At 60.0% G+C, this 18,620-nt stretch overlaps 9 protein-coding genes across 9 annotated transcripts; 5 read left to right on the plus strand and 4 right to left on the minus strand.

Annotated features, from left to right (window-relative positions):
* Window positions 1–468: 468 nt before the first annotated feature.
* On the minus strand, window positions 469–1,419 carry SPSK_01231 (NmrA family transcriptional regulator; the record flags this gene model as incomplete). The annotated part of the gene is made up of 1 exon (XM_016728162.1): window positions 469–1,419. One exon carries the CDS (start codon window positions 1,417–1,419, stop codon window positions 469–471), a length of 951 nt encoding a protein of 316 aa, XP_016584126.1.
* Window positions 1,420–2,019: 600 nt separating this feature from the next.
* On the minus strand, window positions 2,020–3,561 carry SPSK_01125 (uncharacterized protein; the record flags this gene model as incomplete). The annotated part of the gene is made up of 3 exons (XM_016728056.1): window positions 2,020–2,725; window positions 2,803–3,300; window positions 3,365–3,561. 3 exons carry the CDS (start codon window positions 3,559–3,561, stop codon window positions 2,020–2,022), a joined length of 1,401 nt encoding a protein of 466 aa, XP_016584127.1.
* A 686-nt stretch (window positions 3,562–4,247) lies between these two features.
* Window positions 4,248–5,810, plus strand: SPSK_01122 (sugar transporter; the record flags this gene model as incomplete). The annotated part of the gene is made up of 1 exon (XM_016728053.1): window positions 4,248–5,810. The coding sequence occupies one exon, from the start codon at window positions 4,248–4,250 to the stop codon at window positions 5,808–5,810; it is 1,563 nt and encodes a 520-aa protein (XP_016584128.1).
* Window positions 5,811–6,438: 628 nt separating this feature from the next.
* SPSK_01223 (catalytic LigB subunit of aromatic ring-opening dioxygenase) lies at window positions 6,439–7,419 on the plus strand (the record flags this gene model as incomplete). The annotated part of the gene is made up of 1 exon (XM_016728154.1): window positions 6,439–7,419. The coding sequence occupies one exon, from the start codon at window positions 6,439–6,441 to the stop codon at window positions 7,417–7,419; it is 981 nt and encodes a 326-aa protein (XP_016584129.1).
* Window positions 7,420–8,470: 1,051 nt separating this feature from the next.
* SPSK_01108 (uncharacterized protein) lies at window positions 8,471–10,240 on the plus strand (the record flags this gene model as incomplete). Its single annotated transcript, XM_016728039.1, has 1 exon — window positions 8,471–10,240. One exon carries the CDS (start codon window positions 8,471–8,473, stop codon window positions 10,238–10,240), a length of 1,770 nt encoding a protein of 589 aa, XP_016584130.1.
* Window positions 10,241–10,374: 134 nt separating this feature from the next.
* On the minus strand, window positions 10,375–12,198 carry SPSK_01100 (cycloheximide resistance protein; the record flags this gene model as incomplete). The annotated part of the gene is made up of 3 exons (XM_016728031.1): window positions 10,375–11,880; window positions 11,943–12,079; window positions 12,147–12,198. The coding sequence occupies 3 exons, from the start codon at window positions 12,196–12,198 to the stop codon at window positions 10,375–10,377; spliced, it is 1,695 nt and encodes a 564-aa protein (XP_016584131.1).
* A 1,589-nt stretch (window positions 12,199–13,787) lies between these two features.
* SPSK_01148 (salicylate hydroxylase) lies at window positions 13,788–15,158 on the plus strand (the record flags this gene model as incomplete). The annotated part of the gene is made up of 1 exon (XM_016728079.1): window positions 13,788–15,158. One exon carries the CDS (start codon window positions 13,788–13,790, stop codon window positions 15,156–15,158), a length of 1,371 nt encoding a protein of 456 aa, XP_016584132.1.
* Window positions 15,159–15,711: 553 nt separating this feature from the next.
* On the minus strand, window positions 15,712–15,981 carry SPSK_01324 (uncharacterized protein; the record flags this gene model as incomplete). Its single annotated transcript, XM_016728253.1, has 1 exon — window positions 15,712–15,981. One exon carries the CDS (start codon window positions 15,979–15,981, stop codon window positions 15,712–15,714), a length of 270 nt encoding a protein of 89 aa, XP_016584133.1.
* A 1,290-nt stretch (window positions 15,982–17,271) lies between these two features.
* Window positions 17,272–18,554, plus strand: SPSK_01163 (protein MAK16; the record flags this gene model as incomplete). Its single annotated transcript, XM_016728094.1, has 3 exons — window positions 17,272–17,333; window positions 17,412–17,527; window positions 17,599–18,554. 3 exons carry the CDS (start codon window positions 17,272–17,274, stop codon window positions 18,552–18,554), a joined length of 1,134 nt encoding a protein of 377 aa, XP_016584134.1.
* Window positions 18,555–18,620: the final 66 nt, after the last annotated feature.

Below are 18,620 nucleotides of genomic sequence, written 5' to 3' on the forward strand. Positions count from 1 at the left end.
TTAGTGGGCAAACCAGGCTGCATGTCCTGTCCCTCTTACACAGGACACCCACCGATGGCTCGGTCGATCAAAAGGGACAGGCGGGAGGGAGCATGTCGACAGAGGAGAAGACAGAGGACAAGCTGACAAACTGGGTGGCATTCTACAGACTTCAGACCGATGAAAAGAAAGCGGTGGCGGTCGGCAGAATGACGCTGCGAGTCGATCTTGCATGTTGAGCGGCTTGTCGTTCTTTCCGCCTGTCGCGTGCTACCTTCCCATTACGGACATTCTTCTTGCTTATGCACAGTCAACAAATACGTCGTGGAACCAAACACAAAGACAGTCAGCACTAAACGTCTCGGCTGTCTACTTCAACGTCAACACAAACGGTTCTTATCAGGACTGTGATGCATTCATGACTATGGAGTAGTTGCACTGCGGCGAACAGCATCAAAACTGACAGCACCACCACCACCAACACCCACGCTACCAGTTGGCCTTGACAAACTCGGCAAGACTGGTCAGCTTCTGGCCGGCGACGGCTTCAATGTACTTGTCGTGGTCCGCCTGCTTGCCCTTGGCGTCGTTGCCATAGTAGCTGTAGTCGCGAATCAGCTGCATGTTCTCGGCCATCTCGTCCTGGACAAACGCGGGGCCGGGCACGCTCTCCTTCCACGCGTCGTTGGGCACCTCCTTGAAGACCGTCTTCGTCCCGGTGACGTCGGAAATCGTCTGCACCACCTCGGCCGGCGTCACCCACTGCGACACAGCCTGGATGAACTGCCCGTCGGCGGCGGCGCCCAGCGCCAGGGCCCCGGCGACGTACTTTCCCGCGTCCGACACGATGTCGATGGTGGCCACCTGCGTCTCGGTGGCGGACAGCGGCTGGCTCCAGGTGGGCACGCCCGTCGTCGGGTCCGGGCGCACGCTGCCCTTGATGTTCTGCAAGAAGTAGGCGGGCATAACGTGCGTGACCCAGAGGCCCGTCTCCTTTTTGCGCGCCTCGGCGTACGCGGACACCTCGGCCTTGGAGTCGAAGTGGTCGATGTGCGACAGGACGCCCTGGGTCAGCTCGGTGGTAGCCGGCAGCGACGACCACACAAGGTGCTTGACGCCGCCCGCCACGCAGGCGTCGACAATGTTCTTGCCCTGCGTGATCTCGGTCGTCTTGGACAAGGTCTCCCAGTAGTTGGTGACGGCAAAGACGGCGTCGACGCCGTGCACGGCCGCCTGCAGCGACGCCGGGTCGTTGACGTCGGCCTTGATGGGCTGCACACCCTTGGCGACGAGCTTCTGGGCAGCCGGCTTGGTCGGGTCGCGCGTGACGCCGCGGATGGTGTACTGCGACGAGAGGACCGAGCTGGCCAGCAGGGCGCTGATGACGGAGCCGCCCTGGTTGCCGGTCGCGCCGAACACGGTAATGATCTTTTTGGACATGATGTGTGTGAGCGAATGGCAATGGATGAAGAGAAGAGGCGGTTTACAGAGCGAAGAGGGGCAATTGGCAAAGTCAAGAAGAGCTAATGTCAATTGATGAACAGTAGAGAGGCGGTTTACAGAAAGAAAAGGGACATTTGGCAAAGTCAAGAAGACATACTGCCAAGACTTAAATAGCAATTCGCCATCACACACGGAGGACTTGAGCAGCTTCAGTGAAGTCTTGCGGGGTACGTCGAGGAAACCCAAAGCTTGTGACACACGATTTGCAAACCCGATCAAGCTACCGGATCCTCTGTAATTACATTCGTACAATGCACCAGAATCACCAGATACGAGCTTTGCATGACGTACTCAACAGAAACCCCCCCCGAGACATTAGCGCCATTGTCTATTTCCTTAGTCAGTGGTTAGGCAGCATTAGGCTAGACGATCTCGTCTATTCTCCCAGGATCCGTTTACAAATACAAACTTTGCAGCGCCTTTGTCTGTCGCCTCGACCTTTTTCCATTTGTCATGTCAGTGCTCCTACGAGCGTTGCCGACCTGAGCAGTGCGCGGGCTGCATCCACCCTGCCCCATCCACCCTGCTCCATCCACTCTAAAACGACGGCAGCCCCAGAGCCGCACGGCGGCCCGTGCTGGCCGGGTCCAGGTACGGCACGCCGCCAATGCCAGACGCGCGCACGCCGGTCCGCACGCCTTCGACGAGGTGGGTGTCGGGCGTCGCCGCGTGCAAGGTGCACTCGTTGCTCCAGATGGCGCAGGCGCCGCGGGTCCAGTGCATGCGGGCGACGCAGTCGTGGTTGCGCGTGATGAGCCGCAGGGTGTAGTCGCGCAACAGCTGGTCCTCGTACGTGGACACGTCGTTGATGCGCGAGACGTGCAGGCCGACGCCGGCAAAGAGCGACTTCCAGCCGGTCACCGGGTGCGTGCGCACGACGGGGTGGACGGGCGCGAATTCGTAGTCGACGTTCTGCGGGGCGCCGCGCGGGCTCATGACGTCGTAGCCGCCGGCCTCGCAGGCGGACTGGAACACGGGCTGGGCGCAGGTGGCCGTCAGGCTCTCAAACAGGGCGCGGAACGGCGGCGACAGCCGGTCGTACAGCTCGTAGCCCGAGACCCACAGCGTGTCGCCGCCGGCGGGCGGCGTGGACTGCATGCGCAAGAAGGAAAAGTCGGACGGGCAGTTCTCAAAGAGACTGTCGCTGTGCCACTCGCGGCCGAGATCGCGGGGCTCGGTGGCGGCCGGGCGGTTCTTCATGGTGGCGTAGAGCTTCTTCTGGGCTTCCGAGTTGATGACATAACTAAGAGGTCAGCGAAGTGACGACAACGTGGGGAGCGAGCGAAGCGAGGACACAAACAACGGGACACAGCGGCTTACATATTCTTGTCCGTCTGACCGTTGGCCATGGGAATGTTGTTGGGGTCGTTGTACAGCGGGTGGACATGCAGGCCATTCTCGGCGGGCCGTCCCGTCAGCTTGCCCAGCCGGTCGGTAATGTCCTTTTGCTCGTCAATGGACAGGTCGTCCTGGGGCGCGCGGAAGAAGACGACGCCGCGCTCGCAGATGGTAATGGCCAGGTCGCGCAGCTGCTCGTCGGCATTGGGCGCGTCAATCATCTGCTTGAGGCTCGCGGTCGGGTACTCGCGGCCGATGATGGGGGACACGTCGACATAGTCGAGGTGGTCGATTGATGTGCCTTTTTTCAAGGGCTGGACCCGGAGGGCCGGCGTTGTGTCGACGGAGCCCATGTTGGTGGCGATGGGTTGCGGTGCTGCGGTGATGCGGTGATGCGGTGATGCGAACGGACAAGTGATCAGACTGTTCAAGACGTCCAGATGTGCCTGGTTTGCGTCTGTATGCTCGGCCTTGTCGATGCTGAATATAGAGTGCTACGGCAGCATTGATATAGTTGCATGGCTCTCTGTGGCGTGGCCAGCACCAGCCGAGGAAGTGTGCTTCCGCCGATCCACCCTGTCTACGGACGCCGTGCTCTCCAACTGCTCCTGTGGACAAGTGCCGGCCGTTGGCCAGTCGTGTGACTCCGCGCAGGTCTCGGCAGGCCCCGCACGTCGGTTGGACCACAGCGAGCGACGGCCATATAAACTCGAGCGACGAGACGAATGCCGCTCGATCCATGGACGCAGCTGGCAGTGTTCATTGCCCGTTTCTATTCTGTTTCCGGGCAAGGGCAGCAGTAACATGGGATTAGGCCGGGCGTTAGACGACCCCAAAGGGCAGCGGGGGTGCTTGGCAGGTCGCGCGGCAAAAAAAAAACAACGAAACCAAACAAACGGCACTTGCTGCGAGGCTCTCCAACGACAGGGGCGCTCAGGAGGTGTCAGGGTGTCCACGGGAAAGTCAACCGACGGCGTGCGGAGGTGAGACGCGCATCGAGCTAGACGACGGACCCCCGCAACCAGCGAGTCGGTAGTTGTGTATTCCCCCCAAAACCACACAACTGTCAAGCTACCCCAGTTTTTCCCCAGTGTTGCCAGGGCCAGGATGGGAATAGCAGCTGAAATACGGGGAGACAATCACGGCTAACCATCAGCCGGGGAGTCAACACTGCATGACTCTGAAGAATGGAAGCGACGCCAAGCAGCCTTGCAAGCGATCGTGGCGGGACGGCATAACATAAAGGTGACCGTGGTCCTCTGGCGAGAGGATGGATTCTGCAGATGGACGACTCTGCCAGACGCGACCGCGGCAGTCACTGTTCTTGATTCCTGCTTTTGAGCTTCTTGTTTGCCTTGGGCGTTTTTATTTTCCACGTCGTTACATATCCACCGCCACAGCCCCATCCTCTACAACCTCACCTCGTCATGGCTGGTGGCGCTGAACTGGCCAACCCGCTGCGGCTGGACGTCGGAAGCCACAGGAAGTGCCTGGCCATCTGCTGCCTCGTGACACTGGCCAGCTTCCAGTACGGCCTCGACTATGCGCTGGTGGGCGGCTTCATGGCGATGCCGGGCTTCCTCAAGGTGTTTGGCTACTACGACGAGCACACGCAGAAGCTGGCCATCGACACGACGGTGCAGCAGCTCATCTCGTCGCTCATGACCATCGGCACGTTTGTCGGCTCGCTGCTGATCGGGCCGTACAGCGCGCGCTTCGGGCGGCGGCCGGCGCTCTGGATTGCGTCGCTGCTCAACTTTGTGGCGACGGCCATCATGATGGGCTCGACGAGCCTGGCGGCGCTGTACGTGGCGCGGTTCCTGCTGGGCATCTCGGTCGGCTGGTTCCTGACGTTTGGCCAGATCTACGTCAACGAGGCGGCGCCGGCGCACCTGCGCGGCCTCGTGTTTGCCATCTACCAGTGCCAGCTGTCGATGGGCTCGATTGTCGGCGCGGCCGTCGACTACGGCACCAAGACGCTGCTGACCAAGAACGCGTACCGCATCCCGCTGGCCGTCTTCTTCGTGGTGCCGACCATCCAGTGCGTGGCGCTCGCCTTTTTCCCCGAGAGCCCGCGCTGGTTGATGACGCAGGGCCGCGAGGCCGACGCGACGGCGTCGCTGCGGCGGCTGCGCAACGCCGCGATTGACGAGGCCGAGTTCCAGGGCGAGCTCAACGAGATCCGGGCGTCGACGCGCGACCAGCTGCAGAAGACAGAAGGCAAGCGGCTGTGGATCGAGATGTGGCGGGGCGTCAACCGGCGGCGCAGCCTGCTGTCCATTGCCATCATCTGCTTCCACTCGGCCAACGGGTCGTCGTGGATCAACATCTACACGACGTACTTTCTGACCGTCGCCGGCATCAAGAACGCCTTTGCCTACTCCATCATGATGACCTGCTTCGGCCTGCTCGGCGTCCTCGCAAGCATCACCATTGTGCGCCGCGTCGACCGCCGCGCCATCGTCATGGTCGGCGTCGCCGCCTGCGGCCTCTGCCAGCTGGCCTTTGCCATTGCCTGGACCGTCGCCCCCGGCTCCGCCGCCACCGGCCGCGTCATGGTCGCCTTCATCACGCTCTTCACCTTCTTCTACGTCGCCTACGCGCCCTACGCCTGGCTGCTCGGCGGCGAGTACCCCAACAATGCGTTCCGCGCGCACACCTACGGCGTGGCCACGGCCATGAATTTCCTGGGCAACTGGCTCGCCGTCTTCACGGCGCCCTACTTTATCAACCCGGCGTCGCTTGGCTGGAACGCCAAGTACGGCTACATCTGGTTCGGCAGCAACGCCATCCTCTTCGTCTTCACGTGGGTCTTTATCCCCGAGACGCGCGACCGCACGCTCGAGGAGATCCACGAGATGTTTGAGGCCGGCGTGCCCGCGCGCCAGTTCAAGAACTACGTCTGCTCCGACACGCAGGCCATGGCGCGTGCGCGCGAAAAGGACGTCGACGGCGACCTGCCGCAGGTGCAGCACGTCAACGATGCGTGAGAGAGGGGGGGAAAGGAGGGCGGCGGTGGTGAGGGTGAGGGGTGGTGAGGCGCTGTTCTGCTGTTGTTGTGTCCCAATCTAGCCCACGATGTGTATAATTGTCTCGAATTTATTCTTTGAGAATTATAAGAATAATCGAAATCATAAATCTCGGACGATAAATATCTCCCATATTACATTCCCCCTCAAGAAATAACCCATTCTTTACGTACATGACTCTCGTCACACTTCGTCCGTCCGACGTCCATTTCGGCCGATTTCTGTGACAGTCGCGGCCGTGCGTACAACTTTGGCCGACCCGATATCCGTCAGCAGATGTTTCAGTGGACCGTCCCAGCATTCGCCCGCACACTTGCTTACGCATTGCCTACTAATACGCCTGTGTCCCAGGGCCACAACCCCCAGTGGAGACTCTGCTAGCGCCCGCATGCTACAGCGGGTCTAGCACGGCCACTGGAGCTCTTACTTCCGAGCGCATCGGAGGGGATATATATACGTCCTCCCGGCTCTATACGTCATACGCTGCCTTGCGTTCTTTCAACGTTACCACGTCGCAACAACTGCTCTCTGTCGTCCACCGTCGTCCACGATTACGCGCCCGCTCCTCCGTCCGCTGGCCGCGCCGCCCATGCGGCTCTCTGCGCGCGTCCCGGCCATTCTCCTGACCGCCGCCGGCGCCACGTTCCTCGCCTACAAAGCCAAGACGCAACCTCTCTTTTCGTCTTTCTCGTCGTCGTCCTCTTCTCCCACGTTGTCTCCCACGTCGTCTCCCCCCAACATGCCCCGCGCTGCAGTCGTCGCCCTGTCGCACGGCGGCGGGCCCATGCCTGTGCTCGGCGACCCCAGCCACGCCGACATCAGCCGGAGCCTGCGCGAGCGCGTGCCGTCGATCCTGGGCCTCAACAGCACCGAGCGGCGGCCCAAGGCCATTGTCGTCGTGACGGCCCACTGGTCCGAGCGCGTGCCCCACATCTCGTCCGGCGCCCAGCCGAAGCTGCTCTACGACTTTGGCGGCTTCCCGGCCGCCGCGTACCGCCTCAAATACGACGCGCCCGGGTCGCCCGCGGTGGCGCAGCGCGTGGCCGAGCTGCTGGCCCAGGCGGGCGGCTTCGCGCCCGCCCTCGACGACGCGCGCGGCTGGGACCACGGCGTGTTCGTGCCGCTGCTGCTCGCGCACCCGGCGGCCGACATCCCCGTCGTGCAGGTCAGCGTGCTCGCCAGCGAGGACCCGGCGGCGCACTTCCGCATGGGCCAGGCGCTGGCGCCGCTGCGCGACGAGAACGTCGCCCTCGTCGGCTCCGGCTTCGCCAGCTTCCACAACCTGAGGCTCATGTTCTCGGGCATCACGCGCGACCCCCAGACCGCGGCCCAGCTCAAGGACTGGAACGCCGCGGTCACGGCGGCCGCCACCGAACCCGACGCGGCCCGCCGCGCGGCCCTGTTCGAGAAGTGGCGCGACTTCCCTATGGCCTATGTGACGCACCCGCGCGGCGGCGCCGAGCACTTTTTGCCGCTGATTGTGTGCGCGGGCGCCGCGGGCAACGAGGCCGGCAAGCTGTTCACAGACGACTTTATGGGGCTGGACATTCTGTCCTACTACTGGGAGTAGAGTGAGAGGCGTGGGCCAGACAATATGCTTGGCCAGAATAGTTGTCAATGCAACCTTTTTTTGTAGTCATTTTACTTCTGTTATGGTTCCCCATTGCTTTATTATGGGTCGTATTATGTGGAGGATGTACAAACTCAGCCGCATAAATGATCGCCAGGAGGAACGGCTGATGGGCGGCTGCTCGTGGCTTCCCCAACGGACCCGTCCGGGTACTGATTTGTGCATTGACCGGGACGATCTGGTCGATCCCCAGGGGCAGTGCACTTTTCTCCGTTTGCCAACACCTCTGCGTCGCCATTCGCCCATGTGCAATCTAATCTCAATGGACAACAGTGCACAGTGCACAGTTGCTGCATAAACTTGTGCATTGGCAGGCACACGGGCGGGCACTGCCATGCCGTGTCTTTTGTCTTTTGCTGGCGGTGGTAAGTGAGAAGGTATAGCCGTGAACTGCCATGGGCGTGGAGATGGTGGAGATGGTGGAAGTATAGTCCAAAATAGAGCAAAATCAAGAGCGACTAAATCACGCAACAAAGACGATCGACACGGAACAGCAACCGAGAGTGAAGATGTGGTGGCTGAAGAAAGCCGAGTCGATCATCGAATCGCCAAAGGCACGACAACAGAGACCGTCAATAGTTTGTTCTAAATGGGGAAATGGAAGACGACAAGTCGGCAGACAACACGTCGGCCAGCAACCGTCAACATGCGCCATTTCTTTTTCTTGCTGTCTTTTGTTGACTCTGTCTTGTCTCTCGTTCACGATCCGATAGATGCACGGCAAGTCGAACGTACTTGTATAAAGACCGCCATGATGCCCTGACAAGTCCAGCCAGGCATCAGGACATGTGCAGTCCGTATTCCTGGCCTCTTCCCCATTATCCTTATTGCCATATAGTAATAACTACTACGCTAAGGCACACCCACCCCGTTGGGACACTCCGCAATTTCTGGGCTGTTCCTCTATTTGTCCAATATAATCCTCCCTCTCCTGCTCCCGTTTTCCTTGATGGCAATCTCACGTTTTGGAGGCTTTCCTGTCCTCACAAAAATGGCGGCTGTCGCAGTGCCATCTGTGGTGCGGGCGACCCTCAGTGGCCGCGTCGACGAGACGATGCGAGACAGCGGGATCGACATGGACGTCAAGAACGGCGTCGACGCGGCCGACTTGTGCGGCATCCTCGAGCACGCGACGGTGGACATGGAAGACACTACATGGGAGTCGGACAGCTCGGACGACATGTCCAGCCTGGACGAAAAGGCGCTGAGCCCGTTTGACACCATCAGCGATGACGTCGCCGATGCTTCGCTGACAGAAAGTCTTCTTCCGTCGCCGACATGCCTGGACGACCGGGTCTGTGTCGAGGCCAACGACGGCCGACCGGACAGGGGTTCGTACATGTCGCTCAACGCATCGACGTGCTCTCTCGCGTCAACCGTGCGAGAGGATGCGGACGCGGGCGCGGACGCGGGCGCAGATGGGCCATCCGGTGCCTCGTCGGTCCCGCCCCGACGCGACGTGTCCTTTGATGCCTACTACGATGCACCCGTCTACAGCTATGCCACGACCCTCCAGCCGGCCTTTCCGACCGTCTTTGACGTGTTCAGCCACGACGATGGCGTCACGTTCTACCTCGGCGGCGGCGGGCGACGCGTCCCACGGCATCACAGCCAGAGGGGCCGCGGCGCGGGTGCGTTCTGGCCCTTTGCGAATCCGCCGCTGTATGCCTGCCGACTGCACCACGACCACCACCACCGCCACGCGTCGACGGGCCGGCCACCGGTGGTGCTCTACGGTGGCCTGGACGCCGACCGCGACGGCGCGTGGGCGGATGTGCAGTTTGGGCGGCTGTCGCCGTCGGTCAAGTCCATCCGATCGTTGGGCAGCATCACCATCGGCCTGCCGCCCGTGGCCCGCCGGCGGACAACAGGGTACCAGCCACTGGAGGACGACGACGACGTTCCTGCGGGCCGTACGGAAGAAACGCTGCACGCCCGCCTTGGCTGGCACACGCGGTACCGGTTCGAAGTCGACGTGGAGACGGAGGCCGACGGGCCGGCCAGTTTCGTGAGCGGCCGCCGTCCGTCGCGCCGGGAGGCCTTTGAGTGGCGATACTGCTCGGGCGCCGAGCTGCGCGCCCTGGACGACGACGACGCGTCGGTGCCTGTCGCTGCGGAGGGCGGTGGCGATCGTGTGGCGACACCGGGCGCACCGTTGCGACGCGCCAGTGTCAAAGCAGGCCAGCTGCTGCGACGGGCCCTGTCGCGGCGGTCGACCGGTGCTGTGCCTGTGCCTGTGGCACAAAAGAAGGCCTACACACACCCAACACCACCCCGCTGGCACGCCGGCTGGCAGCTCGTCCGCCTCGCCGAGTCCACGGATCCCTTGGCCGAGGCCATCCGGGCCGTCCAGGCCGTGCAGTCCTCCACGCGGACCACGTCGACTGCGGCGACGCCCTCGCGGCCCTCGTCCATTGTGTCCGACCTCGTCCTCGATCAGCTGATTGCCGACGAGGCCGGTCGCGCGGCCGCACGACGGCGGACATCCGACGGCCGCGAGATTGTGGCCCTGTGGGCGACACAGCGCCAAGAGGACGGGGATGGCGACGACGACGACGACCCGAGCGACGTGTCGTCCACCCAGACCGTGGCCCGCTTTACCTTTCTCGGGAGCGGCGCGTCGGGCCAGCTGGGCGAGCGCTGGGCATTGATGGCCGTCATGTCCGGACTGGCCGTGTGGGAGCGGGCGCGACGGGCACGCCGACGACGGCAGAGCACGGTGGTGCAGGCCTGTGGTGGTCTAGCCAACATTGGGGCGTAGACAGAGACAGCCGTGGAGCGTGATGTACATAAGAAAGGCCGACAACTTGTAGATGCTATGTTGCATGCAGTTTATACTCTATAGTAGTAGTCTGTTTGACACGTTCCTAGATCCCACTACGTTCCTCGCCCTCCTCAATCCTCGTGCATAAATGTTTGCAGAAACTGGTTGTTGGCAATGTAGAAGCGCGCCCGCTTGCCAAACACCCACAGCGGAATGGTGGTGAGAATCACGGCCACGTAGATGCTGCCAAGCACCAGAAACACGTTGAGCGCGCCCGACTGGCGCAGCCAGTGGTTGACAAAGTAGGTCAGGCCGAACGTCAGGAAATTGCGCGCATTGATAGCCACAAACGCCTCTTCGCTGAGCTCGTTGTGCGCGTCCAGAATGTACGGAAATACCGACGCGTTCAAACAGGCCACAGCCATGTTGGCCAGACCAAAGCACAACACAGGGCCGCTCCAGTGCGTCTGGTAGTGGATCGTGATGCCAAACCCGTAGAAGCCGACGGCGCCAATGACGAGCGGCATCACGACGAGGGGAAGCCGGAACTCGGGCTCGTAGATGCCGCGGTTCTTGCGCGCAAGCCAGACAGTTATGCGATCGTTGAGGGGGCCGCTGATGGCTTCGCCCAGCAAGGTAAAGACAAACGGCGAGAGGGAGATGAGGCCCGTTTGGGAGACGGAGAAATTGTACGGCGCCTCCGTAAAGATGCCAGCGTTGACGACGCTGAAGACGACAATCCACGTGAGGGTGGCGCCGTACAGCAGAAAGCCCCAAAACACGCCTGGGTAAAAGAAAATGACAAAGGGGCGCAGGAAGATGCGCAGCGGCGCCGTCGTCGAGTAGATGCCCGTGAAGACGCGCAGGGAGCGCCAGAAGCTGTGCTTCGCCTCGGTGGGTGCCGTAGCGGCTGCAGCCGACGCCGACGCCGACTCGGGGTCGACCGGAACCCGCCCGCCGACGGCACTCGGCTTTTCCACTTCACTCGCTGCAGCGGCGTCGGCCAGTTCCGTCTTCTCACGGTCACGGGGTTGCGGCGGCGCCGGGAAACGCTGGTCGAGCGGCAGACGCACGTAGGCGGTCTCCGGCACAAACAGAAACACCAGCGGGAGCAGCGCCCCAAACAGGATCGCGCACCACAGAAACGTCCAGTGCCAGCCCTGGTTCTCGATAATGTAGCCCGCAATCAGCGCCCCGCCCGCGATGCCGCACAGCAAAAACATGTTCCACACCGCAATCCGCGTCGCCCGCTGGTGCACAAAGTACAGGTCGGCGATTGTGCACTGCACCAGCACCTCGTACGGCGCCATGCCGAACGCGCCCCAGATGCGGCTGCCCAGAAACGAATTGTAGCCCGTGGAGAGGCCGCCCCAGAGGCTGGCCGAGAACATGATGATCGAGCAGGCAATGTAGACGGGACGGCGGCCAATCTTCTTGGCAATGGGATTGAACACAAAGAGGGAAAGGCCAATGACAAGGACGACCCAGGCGGTGGCCTGGGACAGCGTGTTGGGGTCGATCCCCAGGTCGGCCGAAATGACAACGAAGCCGGGCGACAGCATGGGGCCGTAGGCACCGACCACGCCCGCCGACAAGCCTGTGATGAACAGCACGAGGTCTTTTTTCCAGAGGGGCCACTATCCTTGTCAGTCCACGATGCAGGGCTCTATTTGCGGCTCCCCTATCTAGTGTGGCTCACGTTCAGAGGATCGTTGGGCGAGCTGGTCGGCTGCGGCGACAGCACGACATTCGAAAAGTGGCCAGTGCCATGGCGGAGCTGGTCGGGCGGGATGTGTGCGTACTCGGGCGGGAGTTCAGAGCGGTCGGCCAGGACGACTGAAGCAGTTACTTATTCAGCAGGCCACTCCTTTGGAATCATCGTAAGAAAGAACGGGCGTCATACCTGTGCCTGGAACATGGACCCCTTTGGGGGTCTCCAAGATGCCCCACACCATTGCGGTATTGGTAGGGTACCAGCAAGAGACAATTCAAAATAAAGTGATGATGTCTCTCACGAGAGTGTAAGAAGGCCGAGTCTGATGCTGACGTCCAAAGGATGACGACAGTCCTGGATCGTGGGCCTGGTTATATATCCTTGGTGGATGCGTCCATCAAAAATACAGGTAGCTGGCAAGGGCAATGCCCGAGATGCAGGGGCTGATGTGATTTATGTCGTGTGCAGGGCTATATTAAAGACAAGACAGCGAGACACGAAAAAGGGGCGGTCGGAAACGATCGCGTGGTGGTGATGGCAACACGTAAGAACTGACAAAACATGGGCGGCACCTTGCCAGTGGCCAAAGTTGTTAAACGGTAACATTAGACCGAGTGCAGCGACAGCAACATCGCGTTTGACGATCAGAAGACGGCCGGGGCCATGCGAGCCTGTGACATTGGCGGTCCAAGCCTCTGCGAACCAGGTCGTGTATCCTGTCTATCCCCCAGCGAAAAGGCAATCGTGCTCCAAGCTGTCGCCCTGGGTTCTCCCAAAGGACAAGGGGCTCTGGTTCGGCGATCATTATGAATAATCGGTGGTAAGTTCGCTGGAAATGGAACCCGTCCCGGACTGCAGAGCAATCAATGGGCCGTGGATGTCGCCAGAAGACTCTCGTCCGTGTTCCGTCTCTGGGTGGCTCACTGTGCATTGAACCACTGCGGTGATTCTCCAAATTTGAACGATTGGCAGAATGCTTGCGGGAAGTAAGTAATTACTCCGTTCGACTAAGTCAACATCCATCTCGACATGAAATGAAGACACAAGGCCCGTACAGCCGGTCAGTCTCTGCCGTCATTCTTTGTGTCCCGTCCCCTCTAGTGCAGCGTTGCTTGTCCGATTACTTCGTTGATGTCGCATCGCCCGCAATGGCCAACGAGGTAAACAACCGTGTTGTCCTGTGTAAGTTATCGTTGCGGCACAACTGCCGAGTGAAAGGAGACGACGAAAGGGGGAAAGCTGCACCGATGCAACCCTCCATTGTATCCTCGCTCCCGCCCACCCCTGTTCCGCCCAAATTTGCTTGGCGCCCCTCTTCCCCAGCATTTGCTTTCATCCTTTTCCTTCCTCTGGCGGTCGGTCTTGTTTGTTGGAGAAGAAACTAGAGTTGGGGGGGATGTGATTGAGGGACGACTCCGGAGAATAAGTTCCTGGGGAAAGCTTCATTCTTTGGCCACGCAGGCCATATTCATAAGACTCCATGATCGCCAGGCAAGACGAGGCTGCTCTCGCAATTCGGAGGGCGTCACGTCTGCAAATCGAGGTGCGACGGGGACAGTTCGGCGTGTTTGTCAGAGCTCAGTAAGACGACTAAACATCAACTAACCAGCATTTCGTCGCGTGGATGCTGCCGGGCTGGATCGCTCCGCTCGCGATCAACGCCAAGGCCGATTTGCCCGTGCTCTAATACGACCCTGTTCGCTGTGACACCGTTAGGCCGCAGATGGAGACGAATCGAGGGAAAGGAAATCGTACACTCGTAACACGTTTGTTCGCCAACTCCAGAACCTAAACACGATCAACTCACCGACATCCATTGCACACACCACGATGGGGTCAACCAACCCGACCGCACCCAAGACGGGCATCCGCGTCATCGTCGTCGGCACCGGCTTTGCAGGCCTGACAGCCGCCATTGAGTGCCACCGCCAGGGCCACACGGTCACGGTGCTCGAAAAGTTTCCCGTGCGCAAGGAGCTCGGCGACATCATCAGCTTCGGCCAGAACTCGAGCCGTATTTTTCGACGGTGGCCTGGCGTCGCTGAAAGGATTGAGCCGCTGAGCCACCGCGCCAACAGCCTGCAGATCAAGACGTTTGACGGGCACCCACTGCTGCGGCAGGAGTGGGCCGAGGAGAAGCAGCTCTGGGGCACGCGGTACGACGGCCATCGAGGCGAGCTGCACGGCGTGATGCTGGACTATGCCGAACAGGATCTCGGGATTGACATTCGGCTGGGCCACCGCGTCGTGCAGTACCATGAGACGGCCGACGCGGCGGCCGTGGACGTCGAGGTGGACGTCGACGGCCAGACGGCGACGAAGCGCATCGAAGGCGACGTTGTGCTGGCCGCCGACGGTGTGCGCTCGCTGGGCCGCACGCTCGTCCTGGGCCACGAGGACAAGCCGCTGGCCTCGGGCTATGCGGTGTACCGCGCGTGGTTTGACGGCGCCGCGATCGCCAAGGACCCGCTGACGTCCTTCTTCTACAACAACCCAGACGGCGACCAGCACATTTGCTGGATCGGCCCGGACGTGCATTTCATTGCCGCCTCTCTCAACAAAGGCAGCTTCTCCTGGGTCTGCACGCACAAGGACGTCGCCGACATTGACGAGAGCTGGCAGCTCGAGGCCCCCGTGGCCGATGCGCGCAAGGTGCTGGCCGGCTGGGAGCCCGTGGTCCAGCGCATCCTGGACCTCACGCCGGAGCCGCTCGTCGACTGGAAACTGGTCTACCGGGACCCGCTGCCCACCTGGACCAGCCCGTACCGCCGCATCGCCCTCCTTGGCGACGCCGCCCATCCGTTCCTGCCGACCTCCATCCAGGGCGCCAGCCAGGCCGTCGAGGACGGCGTGACGCTCGGTGTGACGCTGCGCCGGGCCGGCTCGGCCGCCCATGTGCCCGAGGCCGTTGCGGCCTTCGAGGCCCTGCGCTACGAGCACGTGCGGGCCGCCCAGAAGACGGGCGAGACGACGCGGGACACGTGGCACAAGGCCGACATGGACGCCATCCGCGCGAACCCGGAGGCCATGCGCCTGCGGCGAGAGGCGTGGGTGCTGGGCCACGACGCCGAGGCGTATGCGGAGGAGCACTATGACGCGACAGTGGAAGTGCTCCGGCGGACAGGACTCCAGGACCTGACAGAGGCGCGCAAGCTCAATGTGCCGGACATGTCGGACACGGTCAAAGTGAGCAACGATTGATGGAGGGGGCTGTGATAGTGATGGGCCAGCTGTGAGAGTAGATGGATAGACATTGCACAGAACGATAGACGCAAAATTTCAAGTCTATAGAAACCACCCATCGCTCTTTCTGTTTGGGGCAATGGAGAAAGCCGCAAGGAAAAGGAGACAACATGGTGACATTACGATAGTGCAGCGTTTCGGGAAGGAGCCACCCACTACCGATGAAACGGAAGTAGTGATACACAAGGCGCATTCCATATAAGGTACTCACTCTCCATCTTGCGTCTTCTAGAAGAATATTTATAGATAGGAAGGTACGATGGTCCGAAGCCATAACGTAAGCAAGTATGCCACAGTGCAGCTGCAAATTATATTCTCACGAATTTCATTGCCGCAATAGAGAGGCGCATTTATTGATTCAAGCTAGGTACAATCTATGAATATATCCTCCACCACAGTATGTTCTCTTGTTCCACCCAGGTGAACACGTCTCGAAAGGTGCACAGTCTGTCTAGCTAAGGAAAAGGTAGTGATGTTTCTTATGCTCTGGGGCATGGCTTCGACCGTCGACTCAGTTCTTCTTCCCACCTTTCTTGCCGCCCTTCCAGAACGACCACTGCCGCTTCTTCGTCGTCTTGACCGCTTTGGCAGGCTCGTCCGCCGCGGCTTTCACTCTGTCGTTGCCCCGGCACTTGGCGCACGGCTCCCAACGCATGTGGTAGAACATGTGCACAAGGCACGCAATCTGGTGCACGCGGCAAAAGGAGAGCTTGCCAAGCTTAATGCGGCGGCAACCATTCTTGCCCTTGCGACCGGGGCAGTGGTGGTCGGTATGGGCCATTGTGTCTGTCGTGATTCTTGTGTTAGCCAGTCTGCTTCACGTGAAGACGACAAAGGAAGTGTGCCTTGCCTTGAGTTCTGGGCCTCTGAAATTCTGGACTGTGAGGTAACGTATTGAGGCAATGCATTGATGGTTTGGTGTTTCGTGTTCTCGTGTGGTCTTGCTTGGATGATTTGAAGGAAAGCAGCATGTCCTGGGAGAAGGAGATATGCTGTTCCTTTATACCAGAAAGACGCTTCCGATACCATGCTAACTTTACTCTCTCCATGTTGTCTTGCTACGGCTTCTGTCACTTCTTCATTCTATACAGTCTTCTCTGTCGGTTTCATTCTTCTCCTTCGCGAAAGAGGAAGCCGTTCAACAAAGGATTGGCAGATCCGGCAGAGAGGCTTGATGGTCACTTGTGATGGACTGACAAAGTACTTGAAACTGCCACCAGAGAACGGAGCTGCAGCCAAACAATGGCGGAGCAGATCCCGCCACGTTGAGCAGCTGTTTCATGATTTATCGTCAAGTAGGAGTGCATCATGGCTTGCATTGTCCGTGAATCGTCCTGCAGTTCTCCGTCAGCTCTGGCCACGTTCTCATGCCAGGCCGCATTAGTGCCGTGAAAAATACGGAGATTCTTGTTCATTACTGCATGCATATCTTTGTCTTCTGTCTGCTATTGGCAGGATTGTATGGCCTCTGACCAGCAGCATTCTGACTTCAGCACAGCTAGTGATGCGTCACTTTTTCCACCGCTCGCCCTTTGTGAGGCTCAAACGGGAGCCATGTGCATGTTTCGAAACAGTCCTAAGCACAGTTACATATCCAAACCCCTGGAAGGGGAAATACGTGCAGTAAATAAAATGTTATAAATAACCTACAAACGTAATTATGACGAGGAAAGGGCACTGCGAGCCCCATAACGTCAACACTGGCTGTTGTAAGTCGCGGTTGCCGTTCCGGTGAAATTTAGTGAACCAATTTGAGCTTTAGCCTCCGTCGTCTCCGTGCCTTCCACTTTAGAGCACAGACATGCCCCACTTGTTTTCATCCTGACACACCGCCCGGCAGAACGGCCCACCGCCAAAAAGTTTTAGCTCGTTTTTCAATTTTTTTCGCCTTCTGTTCTCCTGCTCTATGCTGCGGCAGACACATCGCCATATTCGAAACTTAATTTTCTGCTGCACCGTCGATTTCGTTGCTCTTTCGACAACAGTTCTCCCTACGACCGCCTCCCCTCCCCTCCGAACAAGCGGACCGACTCTTTCTTGATCGACGGGCCACGGACCGCCACAACCGACGATGGCGTCCGACGAGATTATTTGGGGCATTATTGACAAGCAGTTTTGCTCGTACAAGCTCAAGTGCGTGCCACTCTGTTGCTAGGATTTGCACGTTATCGCACCGATTCGCCCTTGTCTCCTTCTAACAACCTGTCATAGAGCACCGAGCGGCCAGAACTTCTGCCACAATGAATACAACGTCACAGGTTTCTGCTCGCGGCAGGCCTGTCCGCTGGCCAACTCCCGATATGCCACCGTCCGCGCCAACCCAGAGAGTATGTGAAAAACACTCCCAGACAGAAAGGGCACGAGACCAGACACTAACAGCCCCTTCTCTGCTGCCCAGCCGGCCGTTTGTACCTGTACATGAAGACCGTCGAGCGTGCCCATCTCCCGTCGAAACTCTGGGAGCGCATCCGCCTCTCCCAAAACTACGCCGAGGCCCTGCAACAGATCGACGACCGCCTCATCTACTGGCCCAAGTTCCTGATCCACAAGAACAAGCAGCGCCTCACGCGCCTCACGCAGGTCGCCATCCGCATGCGCAAGATTGCCAAGGAGGAGGCGCGGCTTGGCGAGACGACGGTGGCCAAGCTGGCGCCCAAGGTGCGGCACCGCGAGCGGGCGCGCGAGCGCAAGGCCGAGTCGGCGGCGCAGCTGGAGAAGACGATTGAGCGCGAGCTGCTGCAGCGGCTGCGGTCGGGCACGTACGGCCACGAGCCGCTCAATGTGAGCGAGACCATCTGGAAGAAGGTGTTGACGGCGATGGAGCGGGAGGACGGCGCGACGCGCGACAAGGACATGGACAAGGGCATTGAGGAGGAGGAGGAGGAGGGCAGCGAAGAAGACGACGAGGAGGAGGAGGAGGAGCTCGAGGCAGAGCACGAGGGCGTCAAGGCCAAGAAGGCGACACGGCAGGCCCAGTCGCTGCGGTATGGTGAGGATGCGGACGACCTGTCCGACGGCGGCGACGTGGAGTACGTCAGCGACTTTGACGAGAGCGACGAGGAGGTCGGGGACATTGAAGAATGGCTTGGCGAGGGCTCGGTCGACGACGATGAGGAGGAGGACGACGAAGACGATGACGACGAAGACGACGAAGAGGAGTCGGACGAGGACGAGGACGACGACGATGGCAAGAAGAAAAAGTACAAGGTGAAGCTGATTGGCGACAAGCGCAAGCGCGGCCGCGTCACGCGCATGAAGCCGTCCAAGAAGGCCGCCACCAAGGAGAAGGTGAAGATGGTCGTCGACTACACGAACCGTAACAAGCACGCCGAGGCGGAGTCTCTGAGCTTCTAAGCCTCGTGTCATGGAGTCGTTGTACAGAAAGGACAGAAAAAGCGTTTGATTTCTTGTTTCACATTT

The sequence above is a fragment of the Sporothrix schenckii genome (assembly GCF_000961545.1).
Source record: "Sporothrix schenckii 1099-18 chromosome Unknown Cont48, whole genome shotgun sequence".
In the NCBI taxonomy this organism is placed as follows: Eukaryota; Fungi; Ascomycota; class Sordariomycetes; order Ophiostomatales; family Ophiostomataceae; genus Sporothrix; species Sporothrix schenckii.